This window comes from Musca autumnalis, unplaced genomic scaffold (assembly GCF_047663935.1).
Source record: "Musca autumnalis isolate F117 unplaced genomic scaffold, ASM4766393v1 scaffold_1, whole genome shotgun sequence".
Taxonomy (NCBI): Eukaryota; Metazoa; Arthropoda; class Insecta; order Diptera; family Muscidae; genus Musca; species Musca autumnalis.
In genome coordinates, this window is record NW_027411644.1 from 119,506,538 (window position 1) to 119,520,299 (window position 13,762).

Below are 13,762 nucleotides of genomic sequence, written 5' to 3' on the forward strand. Positions count from 1 at the left end.
AAATTTTGTCTCGATTTGAGTTTAGTAAATGCGTTTAACTAAAGTCCTAGTTGGGGTTTTGCGGAAATTTCGAGGCCTATATCTCGTGAAGTATACATTTCCGGGACAAAAGTTATACACCGTTGGAATCAACTGTGGTGAAGATGCCAAATTTCTGCTCCAGGTGCACCCTAAAGGAAATATCGTTGAGCAAAAATCGTCAATTTTCAATTTTTGACCAAAAAATCGTCAAAATGACGATAAATCGTCAAATCTGGCAGCCGTGGTCCTCATCCCAAATAAAAAACGCCAACTCTCCTATTTTTGTCATATTTATTTCAGATTAGATTTTATCTAGTTGACGTTTTGGCATGTCACCCAGCAACCCTTATAATGCACTTAAATCTGGATTGCTGCAATTTAATTTAATCAGAGACTAAGTACACTTTTTTGGGAAACACTGAAAATATATTGAAACATTTTTTTATAGTTGGTAAAGAGTGTAAATGAAAGACATGAACATGTATGTTTTTTTCCCCTCTTATTATCAATGAACTCTTATGAAACTTTCAGTGGCTGCCATTCGATTTTGCAAATTTGCGATGATTAATATATTTCATAAACATAATATGTTTCATAATAATAGCCTTTATTTTCACCATTTCGATCATTTTATACACGTTCGTCCATCTTTTGTAGTAGTGTCAAGAATGAAAATGCCGTTGTTATAACCTTGAGGAATAATAAGAAAAAAAAAAGAAAAATAAATATATTGTCTCTCTGCTAGGTTAGTGGGTGATAAAATCCATTGATTACTCACCCCACGAAAACGGTCGACATTTAATGGATACATTTTACCGGCCGTCAGTCTAAATGGACGATAAGAATTCAGCACAAATAGGAGAAAATCATTTTTCATTTCACGCATCTGCAGAAACCAGGGACTTCGTAGAATGGCATCACCACAGCGTTGACTGTTGATGAAAATGATTTCGGCAAAATAGCAAATAATCAATAATTCCCACGCTACCAAAACCAGATACTGGCCAAGTGATACGGCTTTCATAAATGAGGAATTAGCTGTGGTTGACTGTCGAATAGAGGTCGGAAATAAAATCGAACAATGTGGAAAGGATGGATTGTTGTCATTGCATTTTTTTCTTACCTTTACAGACACAAACGCTACCAGACACATTAGTAGGATAACTTCGCCAGTTTTAAAGAACCATATGGGGCTATAGAATTTTTCCATTGATTTCAAACAATCTAAAATGTACCAATGATGCTGAACGCATGAAGTAAAAGTTACACGAAAATGATAACGAAATTCTTCAGTTGATGTCACCAAAGCCAAATTAGTCATATCTCTGCTATGAACGAGCATGTCGACGTCACACGTTTTCTCTTCCGAACAATAGAATTCATTTACTTCCGAAGCTGTAAATTCTTGTAGTTCATAGAGTTTTCTGAAATTACATTTTAAATGTGGCAATAAATAGACAATTTTATATTTTGTAATGTTTAAAATAGATAAGGGACAGTTGGAGAGTTAATTTTTATACCCTCCATCGTATAATGGAGGGAATATTAATTTTATCATTCCGTTCGTAACTCCTCGAAATAATCATCTTAGATCCCACAAAGTGTAATATTCTTGATAAGCGTGCAATTCTACATCAATATAGCTATGCGTGTCTGTCCCTCTGTTTTTTGGAGGGTCATACTAAAACATGGACACATATATCCTATATTTCAATACCAAAAGTTCTACGGACCTAGAATACATTAGACCAAAATTGTATCCACCTACTTCAATGCGTTCGGACGCTAGAGAGATTTGCACAGTCTCTAGCGTCCGAACGGATCGAAGTAGGTGGATACAATTTTGGTCTAATGTATTCTAGGTCCGTAGAACTTTTGGTATTGAAATATAGGATATATATGTCCATGTTTTAGTATGACCCTCCAAAAAAGTGACGCGTGGAATTTTAAATTTTGAAGTCCCATTTGACCTTCGAATTGATCATAATTTGTTTGTTTTTGTTTCCAGAGGCTAAAAAACATCTTTTCATAATATTTTAGCCCCCATAGACTCGAATGGATGACCTTACTGAAATCTTTCGGTCGCACGGCCTACTCTGGTTCAGTCCTTGACTGAAATGCACAGCATTACACGCCATATCCGCGGCGAATAATGCTGTGCATTTTCCGGAATCTATGCTGGGAAACAGCTTCTCAACATGGGGAGGACGTTTCTGTGTGATATTGAGCTCACAACCTTCAAAACACCGAAAATTGAAGGTTCTATGGGGGCTATATGAGAACGTGGACCTAACTACTAATTTCAGGTGGAAATTTTGATACCCGCAACGAAGACAAAATACCAAATTTCAGCCTTCAAAATATCGAAAATCAGAAATAGCCTATTTTCAATATCGAACATTCTAGGAATAATAGAAACTTCTATACAAAACTCTATCTAAAACATTGCGAGCTGTTGCTTGTTTTCAACAGATCGACTTAGAATGTTATGCTGATCAAGACTATATACACTTATAGGGTGTCCGACGAATATTTCGATGTATAACAAACGGAATGAAAAATAGTATTATACCCTGCATATTATGATGGAGGGAATAAAAAGAGCTTCCTACCTTCAAAGGTAACGAGCAAACCTAGTCAAGTCCAACGTGGAGGAGAAGACCGTGACAGAGGGAGACAAGGTGAACTCTGGCATGAAGAGGGAGAGCGTGACCGCAGAATCTTCTGGAATGACCGGAAAAAAGTCTAGGATTTTCCAGAAGAGGGTACAGCTGCAAACTGGGGACGGAACGCATGCTCATTATCTCTCGCAGGCAAAATGAGACCTTGGTAGTGAAGAGATGGGAAGTCTTCCGCAGGGAGGACAGGTGGTGAGACTGGCCAGTCTCACGATGACAAAATGGGAAGGGTACAAATTGGTGAGGAGAATGATGCCAAGAAGAGCAGACAGGAGGTCAACGGTCCAAGTAACACAAAGGAGGGGTCGTAACCATAAGCGAAGACCTATGATCGCTTACTGGAGGACCTATGATCGTATGAGGTCATCTAAGAAACCAGCCTTATCTTACTTTGGTCACCTACAATAACACATATTCCGTATTTAAAGCTTCTAGCATTATCCGTTCGTAAAATTGCACGGTACAAAATTTTGTATCTTTTGGTATTTTTCCCTCTTTTTACGAATTTTCAAAATTCCAGCTTTATCTCACTCCTACACACCAACAGTAACCCTGGCCTGGTTGCTGATAGGTCGGTATTCATTTATCGCCAAGCTCTTTTATATATTATTAAGTTGTATAACTCTATTTAGTGCGTTGAGTGTCCAAACATACCTCAATTGCTTTTTCGATGAATGCATTCGTACCGCAACAGTTGCCAGGATATTCTTTAAACTGCAATTTAGGCTATCATATTGACCTGATATTATAATTGCCAATACCATGTGAAAACCACTTGAGGCTGAAAAGGCGGCGGCAACTTGTATTTGTCCCACCGATTGAAGAAAATATATTGTCTCGTAGATGAAAGGCTCCTAAAGCAACAAAATAACAAGAATATTCATGTCTTTAGGATTAGAGAGACAGATAAGAGATAAAAATTCCTTTAAAAGGCATTAAGGCAACATGACCCGTTCTATGTTGTCAGATACCTTATAGTCTAAAGGATACCAACAGGCCAATGGTAGACTACGATCTCCATAGGCTATGGGCAGCAGCAGCCAAAAGACCGTACCAATGAAGCAGCAGTATACATAAGTTTTAATCCATCTGTTTGACATGTTCAAACACTGGTCCATGGTCACGTACGTAAATCCTGCAAATAAAAGTGACAAGAATAAAAGACAAAGAATAGACACCCACATGCGTTGCTTTTGTTTCCTGCTTACCAATGGCCGAACGTGTCCTGTACTCTGAATTGATGGTGTCCACCAATCCTTCCAGCTGATGTGGTCGTACACGACGAAAATACACTTTCATGACAATTGTCCACACATAGATGATTGTCTGTATCATACAATTGACCAGCAGCTCCAAATCCCCACTGTCGTAATTCAAATAAATTGTGCACACATACAGGATGGCAATGTGTATGGACACCAGATAGAGGAACAGTTCGTAGATCCATTCAACAAATAGGCCCAGACCACAAATGTACTGTGGCAATAGCTGGTTCAAATGCAGGGGGTACATGGCAGCCCAATACATGGTGCGGCGTATAAATTGAAAAAGATCACGTCTCATTTCGATTGGCTCCATTCTATTAGAGATGTCCGCAACTGTGCAACGTGTGTGCGTCCTTGTCATTAAATAGCACGATTTGGGTCGTACGATGGTCAAAGATCAGACTGACATTTGGTGTTAAAAAGTCTGATGTTTTATAAAGGTCATTACAGGTATTTGTATGTGTCTGTTAAATGTTTTGCATAAATTTGTGTTTGATATAACAAAAGGTCAGTATAAATGACTTGTCCTTTGGTTTGTCACATTCTTTAGTTGTATAAAGAATTCATTTGCTGTCCTTCATTTTCGTTGGGAGGTTTTAGAACACTTTTTAGATTTTTATAACACACTTACATAGTTTTAAAAATGCTTACAATTGTTTAACTAATTTCGAAATAGAGTGTTCGTCAACGTTTTCATTGCTGTCCCTTTAACCTCAACAAATAGGCAACGTTTATTTGTTTTGACAGAGTCGCGCCTCCTAATTGATTCTTAATTCCGATTTAAGTGAACTTTCAAATTTAAAGTTTTTTCATTTCATTATTAATAATTGATTAAAATAAATTGTTTAATGGACATTCATGGAAAAATATACATAATAGGGTGTAGTTTAACTGTGTTTTTTATGTATCAAAGTACAATAAGTTCATCGTTTGGTACAATTCCGATAATGGTTAAAATACATATATGGTCTTAAGTTCAATCTAAGGCTCTCGAAGCACTATAAAATTTTGAATTAGATAAAAGTTATGATCTGTAGTGGGATTCTCTAAGTCATTTTGTGGTTACCCACAAAAATCGTTAAAATTAAAATCCTTATAACTATGGCCATTAACGAATTGATCTGGAATTGCTAAACATGTTTATCGAATGTATGCAGTTGTGTATGTAGTCTTGTAACGTAGTCTTAATGATCCATATTATACTTACCTATATCAGGTTACAGGTTGTCTCATTATGCTGTAAATAGTCCTTAAATGAGATTCAATAACAATTTTGTTCTTATATTGCTCATATTTCCGAATGAAGGTCAGACCGCTGCAGAACCTCTTACACAAGCGAAATATAATTTCCATATCGGATGACGTAAGTGATGTCACCTGGTGAACTGCCTTTAACATCCCTTAAAGGTAATGCGTCGGGCATCGAGTTAGTAACCCATCCTATAAAAAACATTCGATTATGAAACAAGTAAGAAAGGGGTTTAGTTCGGCCGGGCCGAGCTTTTCATACCCTTCGCCACGAGTTGTATTGAAGTAAAATGGCAAATATAGTTTCCTATTGTCCATTTTTTGTTGAGAAATTTTCTGACCTCTTGGAACCTTAAATGACCAATTACGGTTTTTTTTGTGAAAAATAAGCTAAAATCTTATATAGCCTGTGTGGGCTATATAAAAAGGGGGCCTGTGTTGTGTTCTGCGGAAAAGTTTTCTGACCTCAAGGAAAACCAAACACCAAATTTCAGCTTTGCGTTGTGAGAATGAGGCTAAAACCTTCAAAATACCGAAATCGGGAGGTACCGTTCTATGGGGGCTATATAAAATCGTGGGCCTGTCCTGACAAATTTCTGGTGGAAAGGTTTATATCTCCAACGAAGACTTAATAACAATAATTTCACACTTTTCAGTTTTATACTGAGGCCACAACTTTAAAATACCGAAAATCGGGAGGTACCGTTCTATGGGGGTATATTAAATCGTGGGCCTGTACTGACAAATTCCTGGGGGAAAGTTTTGTAGGCCCTAAGAAGGTCAAACATCAAGTTTCAGCCGTTTCGTTTTGAGAATGAGGCTAGATCCATCAAAATAGGGAAAATCTGGAGGTACCGTAATATGGGGGCTATATAAAACGTGGGCCTGTACTGAAAAATTTCCGCGAAAATATTTTGTAGCCCCAAAGAAGAAAAGGTACCAAATTTTATATATTTCGGTGAGAAAATTTGGATAAAGCCTTCAAAATACCGAAAATCGGGAGGTACCGTTCTAAGGGAGCTATATCAAAACGTGAACCGATATAGCCCACTGTCTATACCAAACGTCGAAGGAGTAATGGAAACTTCTATACAAAATTATAAAACTCTATTTTAAATATTGCGATTTTAGAAGACGGGCGGTTAGCGAACTTTCTGTCGGACAGACGGACATGGTTATATCGACTTTGAATTTTATGCTGATCAAGAATATTTATACTTTATAGGGTCTCCGATGAATATTTCGTTGTGTTACAAATGGAATGACAATGTTAATTATACCCTCCATCCATGGTGGAGGGAATAAGAACAAAGATAAAGAAAAACAAACTCTTCTGAAGTTGACGACCAGTTTGCGCACTGGCGGATTTACATAGTTAATAAGTACAAAGCGGCGGATATTATCGCCTTACAGGAAGCGCAATGGAATCGAGCAGACGTAAAGGTCGTAAACTTTAAAAACCTGGTCTCCAGATTCTCTCCGGTAGATGAGAGAATTGCCACAATTCGTAAATATCCAAAGTTATTTAACATCAGTCTCATCTGCGCCCATGTTTCGACCGAAGAGAAAGATGAACAGACCAAGGATATATTCTACGGCAAGTTCAGCCTTCATGCGGAAACATCCGACCACGGAATGAGACTGATCGATACATGGGAATGAGTAGCACCATTATCAACACCTCGATATACACAATGCTACGTGGATATCCTCAGATGGGAGAACAAGAAACCAGATTGATCATGTTGTGATAGACGGAGGACACTCGGATGGGGACATTATGAGAAAACCAGAAATCAGATCGATCATGTTGTGATATACAAAACACAGATCGATTCGAGGAGCGAACATTGATTCGGATCATTGCCTGTAGCAGCCAAGGTTCGCACTCGTCTTAATGTTGCAGCAAAAGTGCGATCTAACACAGGACGGAAGCTGGATGTCCAGAAGCTGTGAACACAACAGGCAGCACAAGTCTACTCCGCTCATCTTACTCACAAGCTTACTCTTTGTCAAAGTTCAATGGCAAAGAATAGCCCATTATCCAAAATGCCTCAAAATGTATACTTGGATACCAAAAACCACCCATGATACGATCAGGAATGTCGTAAGGATTCTGAAGAAAAGAACACGGTGTACAGGTCAACCCTGCAGTCAGTAACAACACTAAGCGCCAAGGAAAAATATCGGGAGAAGAGGAGAAGCGAATTTTTAGAAGAAAGCGAAAGAGGAAAAACGTAAGCGGAGAAACTCGATATGTTCAGAATTCAGAAAGAAGTCCAACGATTTTACAGATAGCGTCCTGAGGATCTGGAAGGAACACTTTAGGAAGCTTTTGGTATCAAATGGAGGAGGCGATGATGATACCCCAGAACCAATCACGGGGATAAGCTGTGGGTCCCATATCATTGAGTGAGTGTCCCCCCATTCATATTCGCTCAATGATATGGGACCCACAGCTTATCTCCGAGTCCGAACGGCGTGTCCTAACACACCACTTGTAGAGAAGTTTTACATGGCTGAAATACTTAGAAAATGTCACCAACATTACCGAAGGGTATTTTTATACCGTTGAAAATTTGATGTTGCCTGGGTGGGGAAACATTTTGAAAAAAGGTGACAAAGCGACCCATGCTGCAATGTATGCATAAAAATCCAAGTGGACAATTAATACGCAGGGCACCATGTAATTTGCAATAACTGCAAAAACTGGGAATGGAAAATGTAGTTCTCTACACAAAACCCATTATATATTAGGCAGTAGGCCCGTTATCTAGTAGACACGTTATTGCAATTTGCAGCAGGGAAAGGTCAGTAGTTCTTTTTTTTTTTTTTTTCTTTCGGTCCCACGCCTCTCTTTCCCGCCCCACCCGACCGAGGGGGCCACCTCCCTATATCGTAGGGAACGCGTACACCCCATAGACCGGACTATGGAGGGTTAGTAGAATGATGGGATGACCGGCTACATATTAAATCAGCCGGCATACAATAAAAGTAAACAAGTATTAATACACTAAAACTAATTATAATAAGGTTAGATGAAGAAGTACTAAATCACAAATCATGCATACGTGTCTGGCACTCACTACATACGCATAATAGAATTTTTTATCAAGTTTAAAGGGTCAGTAAACTATATACTATTATATATATTATTAAAGGATTCACATAAAGCTCTCATGGGATTATTAGCTTCATAATTGGTTCTAACGAGTGGCAAATTTATTGGGATAAAATTACGAGTTAAACGAGACGGGAAATTAAAATTTATTTCGCCTAATAAAAATGGAGAATCAATTAATCCACGAGTCAGTTTTATAATAAACATTGATTTCAACATGAAACGTCTTCTCTCGAGTGTAGGCAGGTCAATTAACATAAGACGACTTTCATAAGGGGGGAGCGGTACAGATGTATTCCAATTTAAGCCGCGGAGAGCAAACAAAAGGAATTGACTTTGAACAGATTCAATTTTATCTGAATAACACTTGATATAGGGATATGAGGTTGTAAAAAAGTCATTACCCTAATAAACACACAAAATAGACTTGTACCAACTGTGGACGTTGAAAAATAAAAATGATTTACCTACAAGTTTATTTATATAAACATGTCCGTCCGTCTCTTGAAATCAAGATACAGTTCGCAATACACTGTGCAACATTTTTAAGGTGATCTTGTGCAAACTGATAATTTTTTGAAAGTCAGATCCAGGTCGGATTTTATGGTCCCATCTAAACATGGTTACATATTGAGTTTTTAAAGAAATTCGGGGCTATATCTCTGAAACCAATGCGAATCTTCTTCTGACCTCTGAAGCAAATTTGTAGATAAGGACAAGAATAAAATATGTGGAGAAACAATGAAGTCAAAAAACTACATTTATTGCCTCAATTTTCAAAATATATGCAAAAATTCCACAATTTTTATACATTTCGCACCGTATCTCCAAAACCGTTAATTTTTTCTGAATATTTTCTTTTGGAAAAATCTTCCCTGGAATATAATACACAACTCTTTAGAAAATGCCTCTATGCCATTGTTTTCAGTACATTTTTCAACGACGATTTAATAAATATATCAAAATGTGGTCAAATGCGACAATAAACTGTTGGTGTGAACTGTGTTTGAAATACGTGTTGTAAAAGATATGATGCAAAATACCGCTGAAACAACATGAAGTAAGCATTCTAGAGTTCTAAAAAATTGTTGAGAACTTTATTTGGAAGATTTTTGCAAAGGTTACTTGATTCAACTCCCAACAGTTTAGCCGATACTGACCAGAATTTCAGCAATTATGTAAAATATTCTATATTTTATAGATTTTGATGATGCCCTAGATGGAGTTTAGGGCTACAAAATAGCTAAAGACAGCAAGGCCAAATTCCTATTCGTTTCTGAGATAAAGGCCTGATAAATGCAAAAAAGGCATACTAGAAGTTGTTTGCATTTTCAGTGTTGCATAGTGATATTTAAGATGGAGCTTTACAATTTGGTGCAGAAGTTTCCATTACTCCTAGTATGTTTGGTATAGAAAATGAGCTACATCGGTTCACAATTTGGAGCAGAAGTTTCCATTACTCCTAGTATGTTTGGTATAGAAAATGAGCTACATCGGCCCTCATAGAACAGTACCGCCCCATTTTCGCTATTTTTAAAGTTTTAGCCACATAATCCAACTGAAATGGCTGAAATCAGATTCCAATATAATTAATAGCGGCGGGTAGAAAATGTTCGACGAATTCTGGCGTCAAACATTACAATAATTCCAAAAGTCACCAAACTATTTCAATTTTAATCATATTTTTATTGTAATGACAAATATTTCTAATTCAATTTGTGGTATTCTGATAATGTACCCGGCAAATCGTTATTGATTGAACATGGTGGTTTTTGCTAGTAAACTCAAATTCTGGGCCGTAGAATTTCCGCCAGCAGCTGACATCATTATTGACATTCAAGGATATCACAAAGCAACCCAGCAAAATAACAAATCAGTAATACGTACACAGGGCATTATAAAACATCTTCTTCATTAAACCACCCTAATAAATGTGAATATGTAGTTTACATGCATCTGGAGTTTACATACATTCATGAGTTTTCACTCAATTAGTTTTAACATTCAAAATTGCTTTCACGCCAAACAAAAAAAAAAATAGATTGACATTTATGACTGCATTCATCCGTAGGAAAATTCCATCGAAAAGGGTTAATGGGAGTTTAAATTGCTTTATGAACTTTTAGTTTCGTCTATTTTGTGTTTATTATATGTTATTGAAAACACGACTAAAACCATTTTTTATTCGGTAAATGTTAGGGGCGGAGTTGAATTTTTGTTGTTTCTGAAACCTTCGAAGTGTTAAATAAAAGTGTCAAAAGGACGCTGTCTATTGTATGCATTGTGGCATGAGAAGGTTAAAAATAACAAGTTGTTTTTTGTGTCACTAAGGCAATATTATTTGAATATATTCGTAGTTTTATTATAAATTGTTTATTTGTTATTTTATTTTTTTTGTGATTGAAGATTGACATTCTAGAATGGAAAAAATACAGATGTATCAATTGAATGGCGTTTCAATTCGGGGACTGGTATTTATTCTAGAATTGGGTCTAGAGTAAAACATTACAACGGCTATTTAACTCTGTAAACCAGTTTCGTTTGGTTTTTGCTACCGTAAGAGATTTACAGGTAATAATTTCAAATTGAATATTAAGTGGTTTTTAATTTTTTGTTGTAATAAAATTATTACGCATTAGTACGCAAAAGGTATATTCAGCTATTTTTGTGTGCGTTGCGTATTAAAGTATTTTTGACATGATTGCGAACTTGTTAAATCGAATAATTCATATATGTATACCATTTCAGGGACATATGACTCATATTACGAGTCCAACATTTACAATTCTTCAACCAGGAATCTTTGACGGAAACAAAATTAGTGGCAATCAAGGGAGAAAGAGTTAATAGTATTTTACAGTAATTAATATTAATTAAGTATGCGTAATAAAGTAGTAGAATATATGCATAATGATCTGAAAGATGCAGACATTTATTTCAATAAATTAAATTTGTAATATATTATTAGTTTTCATGCAACTATGATTTATTTCTTAACATAGAAAAGGGTTGGGTGATAAGGGAAAATTTACCAGTAGGTGTTGTTGCGAACATGCGAGATAAGGCTGGGTTTGGGAAAATTCGTGGACTAAATATGATAAATTAAATTCTTAAGTTCTTACCTAAATTCTTATCACTACACATACATTTAACCACTCGGTATAAATGAATCAATTTATGTAGCATACCGACAGTTGTCTTTATTGAAATCATTTGACAAAAGATATCCCTTAACTTTTTTGTTCATATAATTAAAAGCAAGTTATGCAATATTCTTGCTAAAACCGCATTTACATCAGACATGTTTCACTAAAGCGCGTCATTGAAGTTGTCAATTCTGTCAAAAAAGTGAAGTATTTGCTCAAATCTTTTTGATAGTATGTATTCAGAGTAATAAACAACTGAAAGTTCGAAATTTAATATAGCCTGTTTCTCTAAGACGATTCGAATTCAACTTCGTTCGAATTGCTACCAAACTCCTATTGTTGTAGAAAATTTTTGTTTGGTTGAAAACAAAAATTATTCAAATATTAAAAAAAAACAAAAGTTTGGTTCCAACGAAATTGTTTTCGAATCGTCTTAGTGCAACAGGCCGTAAATGTTAGTTTTTATACACATCCAGTTGAAACTCTTGAAGTAAGATCTTATGTGCTTACAGTCTGTCTCTCTTAGTAAGATTTTCATAAAACTCTTTTTTTCCTTACACGGAGGAAAAAAGGTCTCTCTAACATATACAGCAAACATATATTTGTTTGCAATCAGTCCCAAACATTACACATGTTTGGGTCCTGCAAACAAATAAATGTTTGGGTGCAAACAAATTATATGTTTGGGTGCAAACAAATACAAACCCAAAAGCCAAAAAAAAAGAAACAAACACATGCATCAGTGGATGCTTACTGAGAGCAAGGGAGCGTAAATTTCAATTTAAAATACATTGAAATGTATGCTCACTTGTTCTCAGTAAGCGCTCACTGGCTATCTCTAAATATACACACATTTGTATAAATGGTGGTGGTTTATTGAAACGCAGGGAAATAAGCAACAACAGACACATTGCTACATAAGAATTCCAAAGAAATACATAACGGACTTTAATAAAAGAAATATGGAATGAAATAATTTATAAAAAGTTACACTTTTAAAAAGTAATAAATACACTAGCGGTCATCTGAATAGGTTTGAATTTTTTTCTTTTTATATGTTAAGGTATCTTCTGATGTGTTCGTATTGCAGATCCATATTATTTAATTTTTGAGAGTCCTATACTATGCAAACATTCCCAAGAAAAAACTTGAAGGTGTTGCCATATTTTCGGAAAATATCCCAATTATAATAAAAAATGTACAAAAAAGTGTCCAATTTTTGCGATCAGCAGAATAGGTTTGAATCAAATAAAATTGAAAAATTGTACTACCCATGCAAATATTGCGCAATTTTTTTGTTTAGTTTAGTAAAATGGAACATTCTGATAAATCCTACAACAAATTTGACCCGCTTTATTAGGAACGTGGGTTCAATTCTCAACATGGAAAAGTTACCAAGAACTTTCAGATAAAATCAAGAAATATTCCAACAAAAACGTTATATAAACCTGCTTTAAGTGACTTTTTGATTTCGTTAGATCTCTTCTGAGTTTCGAAAATTGTCTGAAAGCAAATACCAAGTGTTAGCCATATTATTAGGATGGATAAATTAGGAATGACATTGAAAATAGTTGGTATTTTAGCTCAGGTTTAATTTTTAACTATCCTTGCAGTACAAATTTAAGTATTATCATGCTCACAAATCCACCATAGTTGACCACATGTGTCATTAATGTTCGAAAATTGGTCTGGAAGAATGTTTCTTCGACGACAATAAAGCAGAAAATTGTTATTCAAATTTAACTCAAAGGGGCATGATATCGCCGACCTTTATAGTGCTGTAATACCTATATAGTCAGGTCAAAAAGTTTTTTTCTGTTCACAAGTCATAAAACAAACACGAATATGTACAAAAGAATGGACTACTGAGGTTATACAGCACTATAAAATTCGGAGATATCACACTCCTTTGATTTAAATTTGAATTACAATTTTCTACTTTATTGTCGTCCAAGAAACATTATTCCATATACTAAAAAGCACCATTTCTTTAGGAAGCCACAAAACACTGATTTATTTACTCACATTACCGTCTTTACTCAACGATTGTATCTAGACAACTAAAAAAAGAACAACATAATTATTTTTTTTTAATCTTCGCTTCTTACGTTAGTTAACAACAACAAATCACGAAACACACGTGTTTGGCCAAAGCTTCTGCGTCTCCTATTACACAGCTCTTTGTTATAAAACAGCATTCTGCATCCGCGAGAGCCCTGTTGTTACTCTCTTTGACAAAAATCCTCTCTCCACCCATAAAAAATATGTTCTAACATAAAAAAT

The 13,762-nt window shown here is 35.7% G+C and overlaps 1 protein-coding gene and 1 long non-coding RNA gene across 2 annotated transcripts; one reads left to right on the plus strand and one right to left on the minus strand.

Annotated features, from left to right (window-relative positions):
* Positions 1–298: 298 nt before the first annotated feature.
* LOC141390790 (odorant receptor 83a-like) lies at positions 299–4,643 on the minus strand. The gene is made up of 6 exons (XM_073963757.1): positions 3,908–4,643; positions 3,671–3,834; positions 3,354–3,553; positions 1,145–1,445; positions 800–1,069; positions 299–711 (listed from the first exon to the last, which is right to left on the minus strand). The coding sequence occupies exons 1-6, from the start codon at positions 4,323–4,325 to the stop codon at positions 652–654; spliced, it is 1,413 nt and encodes a 470-aa protein (XP_073819858.1). The 5' UTR covers positions 4,326–4,643; the 3' UTR covers positions 299–651.
* A 5,847-nt stretch (positions 4,644–10,490) lies between these two features.
* LOC141390791 (uncharacterized) lies at positions 10,491–11,302 on the plus strand. Its single transcript, XR_012409470.1, has 3 exons — positions 10,491–10,629; positions 10,740–10,904; positions 11,082–11,302. It is a non-coding gene; the product is annotated as an uncharacterized lncRNA (long non-coding RNA).
* The last annotated feature ends 2,460 nt before the right edge of the window (positions 11,303–13,762 follow it).

Excerpts from the sequence above, each read along its gene's own strand:
- LOC141390790 (XM_073963757.1), bottom strand. The coding sequence starts at position 4,325 with ATGACAAGGACGCACACACGTTGCACAGTTGCGGACATCTCTAATAGA. Across the intron at positions 3,554-3,670 it reads GGTATCCTTTAGACTATAAG|GAGCCTTTCATCTACGAGAC; the intron begins GTATCTGACAAC and ends TTGTTGCTTTAG. Across the intron at positions 1,070-1,144 it reads TAGCGTTTGTGTCTGTAAAG|TCAACCACAGCTAATTCCTC; the intron begins GTAAGAAAAAAA and ends TCTATTCGACAG.